This window comes from Aspergillus mulundensis, assembly GCF_003369625.1.
Source record: "Aspergillus mulundensis strain DSM 5745 chromosome Unknown scaffold_9, whole genome shotgun sequence".
In the NCBI taxonomy this organism is placed as follows: domain Eukaryota; kingdom Fungi; phylum Ascomycota; class Eurotiomycetes; order Eurotiales; family Aspergillaceae; genus Aspergillus; species Aspergillus mulundensis.
This window is the reverse complement of record NW_020797897.1, coordinates 1,810,102-1,822,322: the sequence shown is the minus strand read 5'-3', so window position 1 is coordinate 1,822,322 and position 12,221 is coordinate 1,810,102. Positions and strand designations below refer to the sequence as shown.

At 52.8% G+C, this 12,221-nt stretch overlaps 5 protein-coding genes across 5 annotated transcripts; 4 read left to right on the top strand and 1 right to left on the bottom strand.

Moving 5' to 3' along the window:
• Positions 1 to 588: 588 nt before the first annotated feature.
• DSM5745_08398 (uncharacterized protein) lies at positions 589 to 1,531 on the top strand (the record flags this gene model as incomplete). Its single annotated transcript, XM_026750414.1, has 2 exons — positions 589 to 865; positions 942 to 1,531. 2 exons carry the CDS (start codon positions 589 to 591, stop codon positions 1,529 to 1,531), a joined length of 867 nt encoding a protein of 288 aa, XP_026601418.1.
• Positions 1,532 to 2,624: 1,093 nt separating this feature from the next.
• DSM5745_08397 (SET domain-containing protein) lies at positions 2,625 to 4,705 on the top strand (the record flags this gene model as incomplete). The annotated part of the gene is made up of 5 exons (XM_026750413.1): positions 2,625 to 2,807; positions 2,855 to 2,929; positions 2,992 to 3,348; positions 3,407 to 4,300; positions 4,373 to 4,705. 5 exons carry the CDS (start codon positions 2,625 to 2,627, stop codon positions 4,703 to 4,705), a joined length of 1,842 nt encoding a protein of 613 aa, XP_026601417.1.
• A 440-nt stretch (positions 4,706 to 5,145) lies between these two features.
• Positions 5,146 to 7,025, top strand: DSM5745_08396 (uncharacterized protein; the record flags this gene model as incomplete). Its single annotated transcript, XM_026750412.1, has 4 exons — positions 5,146 to 5,545; positions 5,597 to 5,698; positions 5,750 to 5,885; positions 6,167 to 7,025. The coding sequence occupies 4 exons, from the start codon at positions 5,146 to 5,148 to the stop codon at positions 7,023 to 7,025; spliced, it is 1,497 nt and encodes a 498-aa protein (XP_026601416.1).
• A 2,080-nt stretch (positions 7,026 to 9,105) lies between these two features.
• Positions 9,106 to 9,543, top strand: DSM5745_08395 (uncharacterized protein; the record flags this gene model as incomplete). Its single annotated transcript, XM_026750411.1, has 1 exon — positions 9,106 to 9,543. The coding sequence occupies one exon, from the start codon at positions 9,106 to 9,108 to the stop codon at positions 9,541 to 9,543; it is 438 nt and encodes a 145-aa protein (XP_026601415.1).
• Positions 9,544 to 10,725: 1,182 nt separating this feature from the next.
• On the bottom strand, positions 10,726 to 12,200 carry DSM5745_08394 (FAD-dependent oxidoreductase; the record flags this gene model as incomplete). Its single annotated transcript, XM_026750410.1, has 2 exons — positions 10,726 to 10,971; positions 11,160 to 12,200. 2 exons carry the CDS (start codon positions 12,198 to 12,200, stop codon positions 10,726 to 10,728), a joined length of 1,287 nt encoding a protein of 428 aa, XP_026601414.1.
• Between the last annotated feature and the right edge of the window lie 21 nt (positions 12,201 to 12,221).

The window sequence follows — 12,221 nt, the reverse complement described above, 5'->3', positions numbered from 1 at the left end:
CTTGTGCAAAACACAGTTTACCCACTACATATCTGTGGCAGTCTGAAGAGTTCTCTCGGAAATTCTCCCAACTATAGCATCTTGCCCCGGCCAATGGTGTTGAGAGCGTCGGTATATATATTTGAATTGAGGCCGGTTTAGTTAGGCGCTGGAAGCAATAAATTATAAACATCAAGCTTGCCCTACGGTGATCCCCATGAATATTTAAAGCCACCCCTCCAAAGAGTGAACTGTAGTACCTAGATCACCCGAGAACCTTCCAGTGTCGAGTTGGGATGGGACCTGGCCATCTCGTTTGTTTTTCCCTTATCAGGGACCCTGCACGCTACGCTATGCGCCAAGTAAGCCTCCACTAATCATGAAGACCATCCAGGAACATCCTAACCCAGCCCATTCTAGCCCCATGCACCTAGTAGATCTGCAAAAACAGGGTTCAGGTTCGCTGATAACCCCGCCTGGGGAATTCCCGAGGCCATCCCCAGCCTCGCAAGCTTTTCTCCTCGCTCGTCCTTACCAGTACCTTTACTCACGCCACCCCTGTACTCACATCTCTTTGACCAAACCTTCTAATTGGGGCTCTACAGTACGATGCTCTCACTCTCTACCACTCTGACCCCCCTCGCCGCCCTCGCCCTTCTAGTCAGGGCGCAAGCCCAAGAATCCGGCAGGACATGCTACAACCCCGACCGCACCACCTCCCCAACCGCCGTCCCCTGCACCTCCGCAACGCAAACCTTCTGCTGCGGCCCCGACGCAATCTGCCTCTCGCCCGGCTACTGCCTCAGTGTGTCCGCGCAACCCTACACCCTGTATCGCGGATCCTGCACGGATTCGGGCTGGGGTGATTTCTGCGCTTATTATTGTGGTGCGTTTCCTTTCTTTCTCATTCTTTATTGTTATTGTAGGGAGGAAAGGGCAAGACTAATAGTTGGTGTGGGCAGTAAATTATCGCACGGCTACAAACGCGCCTATTGTCAGTGTGGGGAGCAACGATGACGGCCGCGCGATTTACTGCTGTGGCGCTGGGGCTCAGGCAAATCAGACGGACCAGACGACGTCTTGTGAGAATGGGGACGAGCCGTTTGTGCTGGAGGATGGGGAGATGGTTTTTGGGAGGGCGGCGCTTGCTGGTGTGGGTAATTCCACGGTTAGCGACGACGACTCCGGCTCTGGCTCCACGGATGCCAACTCCAGTGGGACCGGGGGAGATGGTAGAGGGAGCTCTGAGGGAGCTTGCAGCAACAATGATGTCGCGATTGGTGCGGGTGTGGGAGTCCCGCTAGGTGTTTTGGCGTTATCTGCTGTGTGCTGGGCGCTACTTGAAAGGAGGAAGAGGACGCATGCTGTTATGGGGCCGGTCGGGATTGGCGCACTAGGGCAAGCTGGCGGGGAGGGTGTATCCGTACAGACTCAGCTGTTTCATGTACCCCCTCAGCAGAAGGGTCGTCCGACGGAGCTTGATGGCATGGGGAAAGCAAGGATCTCGGAGATGATGGGAAGCGAAGGCGATAATCAGTTGAGGGGGGTATGAAGTAATCCCGACATACATCCCAAACCCCTCGCTCGAGAAATCCGTAACATAGCGCATATAATCGCAGATTACAAATCGCCAGGATCTAATGGGAGAGCGCGCCCCAGATGGCCGCCCAGGGCATGAAGTTGCCGTATATAGAGATTTCGTACTGCAATATGGTATTGTAGATTGTGTAGTTAAACAATGAAATCAACCCGGTGATGCCGATGATTGTTAAGGGTTGGCTGTGAAGACGCTGGAGAGTATGCCTGCGAGTTCGGATGAGAAGAGGCACTTGTTGAGGCCGTAGAAGGAGCCTGTTCGCCGGGTTATGTTGAGGGTGTAGGCTATTGCGGGGAGGAGGCTGGGTTCTAGGTCAGTAGGTGGGAGAGCTGTGAAGGGGGGAGAAACGTACTTGACGAAGTACATACGGATTGTACTGGCGATGGTTTGGTAGGTGAGGGCGTCAGTGATGTCGCTCCAGTAGTAGGGGAGGCGCCGGCGGAATAGATGTTGTGGTTTATGGATGCCTTGTCCCGGACGGAAGGCGCGGAAACTTCTCCATCTGGTAGATAGATAGGCGTAGGAGGTGGTGGACTTTTCTCGGGATATGGGGATGGAATGCATGGGAGATGGGGACAAGGAAGAGGACATGGTGAGGATTGGGTTGAAACAATCTGTACAGGGTGGATGGGATATTAAGGGTGAGAAAAGGCCTTTATGGTAAGATTATAGGTAGGCATGGATCTAGTTGAACAAGACAACCGGATTCTTACGGGGGATGTAATCAGCAGTTAAGGTGGTGTCATGGCAATAGATATAAATAATGCATTTGTCCGGGTTTCCAGAGTTATTATCCTCCTAATAAGATCTTCACTGCGACATAACCTACCCTCTGCAACTTCTACTTGTCAAGTGTATTCATCCGCATGTTAATCAACTGATGACATCTTTTGCCCTAAGCTGAGTCAGCGCCTTTGCCCGGGCAGATTTCCGTCTTGGCTGCTGTGGAGGCACATCTCACCTTATTTCATCCTCATCTTGTCAAGGGTACTGTTGACCCACCGTATAACAGGGTACAAGAAATCGTACATACGTCTGTCTGGGCGCCATGGTGTCTTCTTTACCACCGCTGGTATCGCAACTGTGCGACATCCTACACAACCCGATTTTCCCTGCACAGCTTGCCTCGGCTATACAAGGCAGTCCGAACGACAAGGATCTGTATCTGAGGATAGAGGCTTCGTTAACAACGGGTGCTCGGTCAACGTCAAGTAATGGGGCGCTGCAGCTGGTTTGCTAATATTTTTTCTTTGCATTTATGTGTTTCTGACTTTTTAGGGCTGCATCAACCTTCGCAATGGGATGCTTGTGCCATCACCGTCGTTTACACCAGCGCATACTCCGGACCCAGGGGTAAGAAGACATGATATATCCCTTTTTACCAAATCATCCGAATTTCGACTTACGTTGAGCAGGGGGATGGAGCAGACTCAGCATCAGAGTCTACCCTACACTTCACACCCGATGACCACGAGTCCCGACCTTCCAAACGACACAAGACAGTGAGCGGACTGCGCCTTCCTCATTCTTCATCTCTGGAGAAGAGCAAAGCCCGTCCATTGCATACCAAAGAGGCATCCAATAGCCATCCACACGACAATGAGTCCCCAAAATCCATCCGCCAAGTCCACAGCGACACGCGCTTCCCGCAACGCGCAAAACCAGGCCAAGGCCTTGACCCGCCAGTCCTGGAACCAACATCATCCGACAAATTGATTTCTGGGATCTGGCGACAGGTGTACTCATCCGTTCAGTTGAGTCGAGACTTCTCAGTATGCTATTTCCCCTCTCCGAGCTCCTATATGGACATAATGCTAATCCGGCGAGCAGGATGTAAAACCGACAATCAACATCCGCTCAGGCGCAAGTCTCGAAGTATTCGAATCCGTCAACGCTCTATGTCTGCAGTACTACAACCGCAGCCAATCCAGCCGGGCCCTCGAGATGATCGTGCAAGCCTTCTGGGTCGAAAGCTTCGAAGCACGCACTGCAGTCCTGCGCTACGAAAAGCCAATCCTGTCTAAGACAGAGGCGCGCATGATCGCCGTGCGCGAAGCATGCGTCGTGCTGAACTGGAGGGAGAAAGACCTGCGGAATAGAATGTACGCGTTACCTTCACTACGCCCACCCATCCTGCGACAGAAGACTAATGAGCCGTGTAGGGCCATCTGGCGCGGCTACAAAGAAATCAAAGACTACGGCGGGTGGGCGGCGCTCGTGTTCGCCAGCGCAGGCGTCTACCGGTTCTGCAAGTACCGCAGTGAATTCGGCGAGGGACTGTTCTGCCGTCTACGGCATATACGCTCTGGTCTGGAGATCGCGGCTGATACGTTGCATCCGGGGTGGAGGGATATTTTGCAGGTCATTCAGCAGGATACGCCTGCTGTTTATACGGGCCATCCGCATGGGTGGGTTACGACGCCCGAGGGAACGTGTCTCACGCTTGCGTCGACGTACGAGTATTTGAATCTGCCCGGTGGATTTCAGTACACTTTCATCGATGAATGCGTTCTTGATGAGAAAGTATTTGGGCGTGACGATCCGCGCCGCGTCCCAGAGCTCGACGAAGATACCTGCCCCGTCTGCCACGAGAAACAATCCGACGATATCACAGAGAACCAGTGTGTGTGCTTCCCGGCGCTCTTCGGCGGAGTCAGATCTTCAGCTCCAGTTCAGATCTTTCGCACAACGAATGGGAAGAATAACGGCGTTGTTGCGCGCTGTGTAAGTCCCTTCCCAAGATCTCCCACCTCCCTTCTCCTTCTTAATAAGCTAGGGTACCTAACGGAAGTCCAGCCCTTCGACCGCGGCACCGCAATCGGCGAATTCACCGGCCTAATCACAAGCGGGATCACCGGGCTAGACGTGATGATCGGAGGAACGCGGTCGCGACCGTACCAGATCTTCCAAGGGAGGATGGGCAACTTCACGCGGTTTATTAATCACAGTTGTCGACCGAATAGCCAGTTCCAGAGATTCTATTGGAGGGGCAAGGAACGGATTATTGTTGTTAGTAGGGGGGTAAGTGCGGGTGCGGAGATCACGGTGGATTATTCGGAGGGGTATTGGAGGAGTTTGGAGAAGAGGTGTCTCTGTGGGGAGGCGTGTTGTCGGTTTAAGGAGAGGTAGATGGACTAATCTATAATACTCCCTATGGATGTTAATCACTCGCCCTGGTGTTGTGTAATTATGTCGGACCACATGGCATTTACTCGGTACACCCAATGGTAGTTGGCTGTAAGCAGTGTCTGTTGATCATAAATGTTAATAAAAATACTTTAACCAATCAAGGGTCGGTAGCTCAGAGGTAGAGCAAGCGGCTGCAGTGAACTGTTTCCGCTAGGTCCCGCGTTCAATTCGCGGTCGGCCCTATCTTCTTTTTTTTTTTTTTTTTTAGCTATTACTAGGGTCTCGCCCCTGTGTCGGACAATTTTTCGCCAATTATTGAGGCAACAGGTTCTTGAAACGAACCATCGAGCGGGGACTTCACTTCGCACTCATGCTAAATAGTTCAAACCGCCACCTAATGCCCTGCTTTTAACGTTCGCGTTTTAAGCCATTGCCCCAACATGCGAGGGCTACGGACTGCCGTCGCGGGCTTACTGGTGCTGGTGGATTCGGCACGCGCCCAGCAGCTTGCTGGGACAGACTCTATCACTAGCTACCCCAACACCGTCACCTCTGCTACCTTCTCTTCCGTGGATGCCGATATCCCTACAGCCACCAGTGATCCCGGCTTTATCTACACCCCTCCACCTCTCCCGTCCAAGGCTCCAGGAACCATCTCGGACTGTTATGAATACGACGCGACGTCCTTTGACGACGTCTCATGCTACTATTTAGCATTGGACCATAATGTGCCCTTTGCGGATCTGGTGGAGTGGAACCCGAGTCTCGAAAACAACCAAGTCAGCTGCACACTCTCGTCGGCGTACAGCTATTGTGTCAAAAAGTACGAGAATAGTACAGGTATGTAATCGTTTTTCTAATGTGGGAACCTCAAATCTGATAGAAATAAAGTCACGGACAATGAAACCATGTGCCTTTCCATTGAGGCGACTGAGGATGGTACCGCCTCAAACTGCAACTGCTTTACCTATGTCAACAGCCATGATGAAGGAGGTATGTAGCCCCTGAATCCATAATTGTCGTCCTGTTGACCTAGCCCACTAGACATGACCTGTGAGGATATCCTTGACACCTTTGATATCTCACTCGGCCATCTTTTAGCCTGGAACACCTGGCTTGCAGAGGGAGAGTGTACCACCGCGCTCTTCGCTAACATCCCCGACTACGAGGACCGCTCCGTGTGCGTGGGTGTTGCTTTGTAGTGTTTATCTAGTGTGGATGTAATAAACAAGGATAGATATTATATATTGTTCAGGTATTGGGGGGATGGCGGGGGCTGATATGCTGGGTATTGGAAGTTAGGGCTTTGCCAATCCCATGATGGGCCGAGGGTTCCGAAAATATATAGTCGTCGATCCTATTTGAAAACATTCTTATCAACATCCATCTTTCTTTTCATCACACATTCAACGCCGAAATGAACCCAAGAATTGTTTTCCAGACCAAGGTGATCATCAATAGGTTATCTAGCATCGCTCGCCTAATAACTCCCATCCGCCGCCGCCTTACACCCCCGGTCTACATACCGCGGCTCCTCCAACCCTCCCAGCAGTCAGCTCATTTCTCAACCACAACCACAGCCAGAGGCCGCGCCCTCCCAATAGCCATCAACGGGGAACTCCAAATGTCCAACCGAACCCCGGATGGCTTAACAGCACATAACGCCGCCGATACCCTGGAGCGGCTAATGGAAGCCGACGGATTCCGCAAATGGGGCTTCGCCATCTACAGGTGCACATACGAAAGCGACGCCGAGTGGGACGCCTTCATGACGCGCCTCTACGACGCCGTCACGGAGCTCCTGGAGCTGGGCAATGGACTCGACATCCTCGAGTCCTTCGCGCCGACCGTTATCGAGGACCCTTCCTTCGCGGGCGCGACAACCGCGACGCTCCGCGAGCATTTCCGCAGCACCTGGGTGCCCAGCGCGTTTGCGGATGAGAACCCGCGTCTCTCGCCGCGTATTTTGTCGGCGGCGGAAGGCGGGCGCTACCGGTTCTTCATTATGGTGGATCGGGACAGTCTGGAGTCTGTGCTCCAGGCGCCGGGGGAGGACGAGGGGATAAATCGCACGGGGTATGTTCGGCTTGTGAGGGGCGAGTGGGAACCTCAGGAGAGGGAGGGGGAGGGGGAGGGGGTGTCGGAAGACGGAGACGAGGAAGACGAGCTCGTGCCCCTGGAGGGATCTACGGCGGAGGATGTGGGTTGGATGAACGTGGTCTATGATGATGCTCAGCTCACGGCGTATCTGAAGATCCAGTGTGACTGGGACTTTGAGGACCATTACGAGCGCCCGCCGGCTATCCGGATGCTCGAGTAGGCGTAGGTGCTTTTCTTTATTTTTCTGTCTTTCAGTTGGATACTAGACAAAAGATATTCTCACTAACAGGCTCGTCCATATTGGTTGTATTTGTATGATTCACAGTATCAAAAGAGAGACCTCACTGTCTACTATAGTCTTCTGCTTGCCACATAAGATTCTTCTCCAACATCGCCGACGGACTTGTCAAGTCGAGTCAGGTCTATTTAAGTGCTCCTAGGTCTTGGAGACACTGCAATAGCTTTTGCTTTTGAGAACAAGACAGTAAACTCGTGTTTGAGTAATGTAGTCTGGATATTTGTGACGCGTCGAAGAATCTGCATCTATATCGAGTATGCTGTTTAGCGTGGGAAAAGCTCCTGAAGTTTATGATGGGTTTCATTACCTATGGTGTTTGAAAGGTTAAAAGAGTTGAAACATTGGGACGGGGCCCAGGCTCTTTGTAAAGGCGCCCGGGGCCGCTTAGCGGGTCAGGGGGAAGGCGCAGCCCTAACTTGGGAACATTTGCCAGTGGCTGAAGGCCCTTGTTCGTTACTATTCTTATTCCTGAAACATAGCTTTATCATGAGCAAGCTCGCCCGTGGCACGTCTAACGTAGTACAGATTATCAATTTGGCGCATTAAAGCTCCGCTGGGCGCCCGGGTCTTTGCGCATTGAATTGTTCCCTGACGCAGATTATGCGAGAGTCTAAGCTGCTACCTCCCATAAAAGAACAAACAGAGCTTGTCTAGCGCCACAATGCGTTATGGTCCAAAGCGCTGGAATTTTAAATTTCCTCGTGGGCGTGTGGCTATGAAACAAACACAGTCTCCAACCAGCTATCCATGTGTCAGAGCCTGTCTCGGTTTGCGCCCTAGCCTTGGAGGTTCAAAGAATGAGGCAGTGCCTGTTCTTGATCCAGACAGGCGAAGAAAGCGTCTTTGAATCTGTGAAAACTGCCATGAATGAGCTACATGGTTCAATGAATGCACGGTAGAAACAGCTGTAGCTGAAGGACCACGGGCACATGGCTACGAAGGGTGTGGCTTTGTTTGCTAATACATTTTTTGAGCTATAAGATAAGTGGAAGAACAAGATACCTGGACTTCTCTTCTCCATATAAGATACCGAATTTTGTCCAACTTAAAATCATTCTAGCAACGCAAGTAATACCCTTTTCCTAGTTTAAGAGGTTCCTGCTAACAAACAAGTAAAGATGTGCACTAACATCCGTGGCCGATTCGGCGTCTGCGGGCACGAAGTCACCATCCACATTAGCATGTGCCGCGCAGCGCAACAGCAGAATAATATGTGTCCCCCGGACCAACGGCCGGACGTCCACGACTGGCGAGAGGATGAGGAAGATCAGGCGTGTCCGGCTTGTCGAGGGATGACGCCGCCGCAGACGCCTTGAAGGTATCGTCGTGTCATAATGTCATGCTTCTTCTTTCTGTATACCTAGATAGCACATTCACAAAAGCTAGTTCAGGCAGAATTTCCCATGTTAAAATAGTAACAACTTCTACTTAACTCTACTACTCATCTGGTATTGATAGCTTGATTCAAGTATATGGTTAGGGCTGGTAACCTATCCTTAACCCTAATTTAACCCTATCAGTCCTAGCCCATACATGCAACATGTAGTTTACTACCTACCTACCTAGTTTCGCCCGCTTAAATGGGTTTAGGGTTTCTAATACTGGAATAGGGTGATGCAAGCAATTTACTCATCACATCTGACACGGCGATGCCAACCCCGGGACATCAGTCGCACGGCCCTGCCTAGTAAGGCCAGGCATGTCAAGCGATCTGCTCCTGTCGGTATATGCAAGCTTATATCCAGATGTCCGTGCATCAGCTATGGACCAACGCGATTCGCTGAATCGAAATCAGAACCAGAACCAGAACGAGACTTGACGGCATAGACAGACCCCGAAGAACCAGAGCGTCCCATGGATGCATGTGATATACCACAGTCCACTCTTCCCCAAACCTATTTATCTCCCCCGACTTCCGGACCTCACATGCAGCAGCAAGGCACTCGGCCTCAGCACCTTGAGCACAGTAATATCACATCCAACCCACCTACCATCCCCCAACATGCCCCTCAAGCTCATCTCCCTCAAATACCGCCTCCCCACCGTGACCCCGGAAGCCTTCAAACGCGGCTACAAGGAGCACGTCACAGCCATCAAGGAGTGCATGGGCGAGACATTCCCGCTCTCAATCCAAATGCACTTCATCAGCAACACGCAAAACGCGTCCTCCAGCTCCGCCTCCGCACCCACAGTGATCCCCGAGGGCGCGTTGCAGGGTGCCGACGGCAGCGCCGTGCCGCTGACCATCAAGACGGAGTTTGGGTTTGACGCCGTCAACGTCCTTACCTTTGCCGATGAGGCGGCGTACGCGGCGTTCCAGGAGAAGTTTGTTAGTGATCTGCGCATGCGGCAGCTCAGGGAGAAGGAGTTGGACTTTGCGTGTGGGACGCGGTTGGAGATTGCGGTTGTTGAGGAGGTCTTTGAGGTGCGGAGGGGGTAGGCCTAGGGCCTTGATGGGGTGGTGGGCTTGCTTGGGCAGGAGGAGGGGGCTGCCTCGGTGGTGTGCGTAGTCTGGGTGGTTGGGTGGTGGGAGACTTGGAATGGATGGTTGTGACGAGGGGGATGCAGCCAGCAGGAATGGAATGAAAGTCATGCATCAAGGCAGGGATCTGACACAACATTGGAGGCATTTGTTTTGAGTTCTGCTTCTAGCTCTAATTCTGTGACGACCAGAAAACTCTAGCAAAGAAACATAGCCAATCAGTTGAAGAAACGCGAGCCTTCTGTCCCCCAAAGAAGCAATGCTAATGCTACCCAGGCCACCACCACCACCACTACTACTACAAGATGATCATTCGCACGATCACCTAGGTATGCTTGGCCCGCGCGCAAACAGCCATTCAAAGCCTCTAGATAAGCATATTTCATTCCCGCCCAGCTCTGTTAGATGTATTGCACTCACAGTCAGCTCGCCAGCTTGCCCGAGATCAAATCCGACTCAAACTTGGCCACAGCAGTCGCAGTCCAGATCTCAATTTGACCGTCACGCAGGGAGACCTCGGGCCAAGCTTTCTCGCGGAAGTCTCCCGGAAGACCAGGTTGCCGCTGCCGCCACATTCGACGCCATAAGCCCGTGCCATGGATCTATCTGCTGTGCTGATTGCGCACAGGCCGCTCGGGAGTCTGGAGCTGCAGACCGCACGCTCAAGGGAGCATCCCTACGGAGTAACATTGTGAGACAGCTAGAGGTCTATCCGGCCTACCCAATTGGCCGGCCCAGTTCCGAGCCTCGGAACTGAGGAGGACGACACTTGGACGGGTGGCGAGCGTCGAGGAGGTTGCGATGCGGTCCTTTGCTTAATCTCGTCGATGGGAAGTTATGTTATTGGGGAAGCGTTGATGATGTCCAGGTGGATGGGGGCTTCGCGCTTTAGGTGATTGGCTTTCTGCATACGATCGGACTCTTGGATTTGTCTGCAGTAGTGAGGCCTATCGGTCAGGTTTCTCTGGAATAAACAGGTTGAAGTAAAAGCAGTAGATTCCAATGTGGACTTCGTGGCCAGGTTTGATTTATGCCACTATGCATGTCCATAGCCGATGCAGGTTATACATCAACACGCTCACCACAAACCCAACAAGCCCCAGTAGAACCCCGCCCAAGATTCGCGCTGCCTGCCGCATATCACGTTCCCGTCCCCCCGCAGCATTTCGGTCGCGCAGCGGGCGCGGCAGGTAATCCAGCGTCACGGCGGTCTCCATGTAGAGTAGGTTGAGGTAATACGAGAGGCGCCCGATGAGGGGGCTGATGAAGCGGAGCATAAGCCAGCCAGCCAAAGTTTCGAGCGACTGCGACCGGGAAGCCCGGTGGGAGTACATGCAAATCCCGCAGAGTCGGTTCCGCAGCGGCACATAGTACTCGGACAATGCACTGCTAATGGCTGCATTGGGGTCTTGCAGGGTGGTGTGGGTGTTCGTGTTCAGCTGGCGGAGGGCGTTTGCCAGCGCCACAGCCGATTCGATGCAGAGGTTTGCGCCAATACCGAAATTCGGGGTGAGCTTGTGGTGGCGGGCGTGTTAGCTCTGGTCGACTCGATGGTTTAAGTTCGACAAACTCACCTTGAAAGCTGCATCGCCGATGCACGTCATGCGGCCAGCTGACCAGGTCTGCAGGAGCCCTTCGTGGCATGCAGTCGATGTAATCGAGGATGTTCTCTGCCAAAGATCGCGGAAGGTGACCTGCGGTCGAATGGTGTAGTCGCCGAGCTGTTCGAGCTTGGCGGCGACGTCTTCCTGCGACCAGCTTGGGACGTCAGGGTGGATGTATGTGCGATCTGTCTTGATGATCGCAAACCAGGTAATCGTGGTGTCTGGGTACGGAATCACCATGAACAAGCAATGAGGGTGGGAACGCAAGTACAGCGGGCCTGGTGGCAGGGCTTGAGCAACCTCCTCAGCTGACCCGGTCATGCCCACGATCGCGTAGTAGTCGACTTGCATGCTGCGTTTGTCTTGTTCTAGACCCGGGTTCGGTCCTCGAGTCGAGGTTTCCGCCGTCCGCCACATCGCATCGCGAACAACACCGTGAGTCCCGTCGGCACCCACAACCACGTCCCCTGTATACTGCTCTCCGAACTCGGTGGTCACCTTCAATGGCCCGTGGGGATCTAAACTCGAACTCGGGTCGATCTTGATAACTCGAGTGCCCGTCTTGACTTTTGACAGGTCCTCTAGCGACGTGTATAGAGCATGGAGAAGATTTCGCCGGGTGATTGCCGTTACTGGATAGCCCATTCTGGACCAATGACCGGTGTTAGTTAGGTTTGATAAGCACAGTGGAATACCAAGGAGATACCCCGCAGTGTAGAAACCAGGCGCTGTGATATCGAACTTGAAGTCTCCCGGAAGCGCCAGTTGGTACTTGTCCAAGTCATGTCTGCATTGTTTGAGCCGGTCGAAGACGCCAAGTTGGTCTAGAATACGGCAGCCGGGGGGTTGAAGAGCAACGGATGCGCCCAAACTGGCCAGAATGTCCTGATGCTTCTCAAGCAGGACGTAATCGATCCCAGCCTTGTCCAGGCAATGGGCGAGGGTGAGTCCGGTGATAGAGCCACCAATGATAACGACTCGGAGAGAAGGTTGGTTGTTTTCACAAGCCATAATGTCGAGCGAAGTCAATAC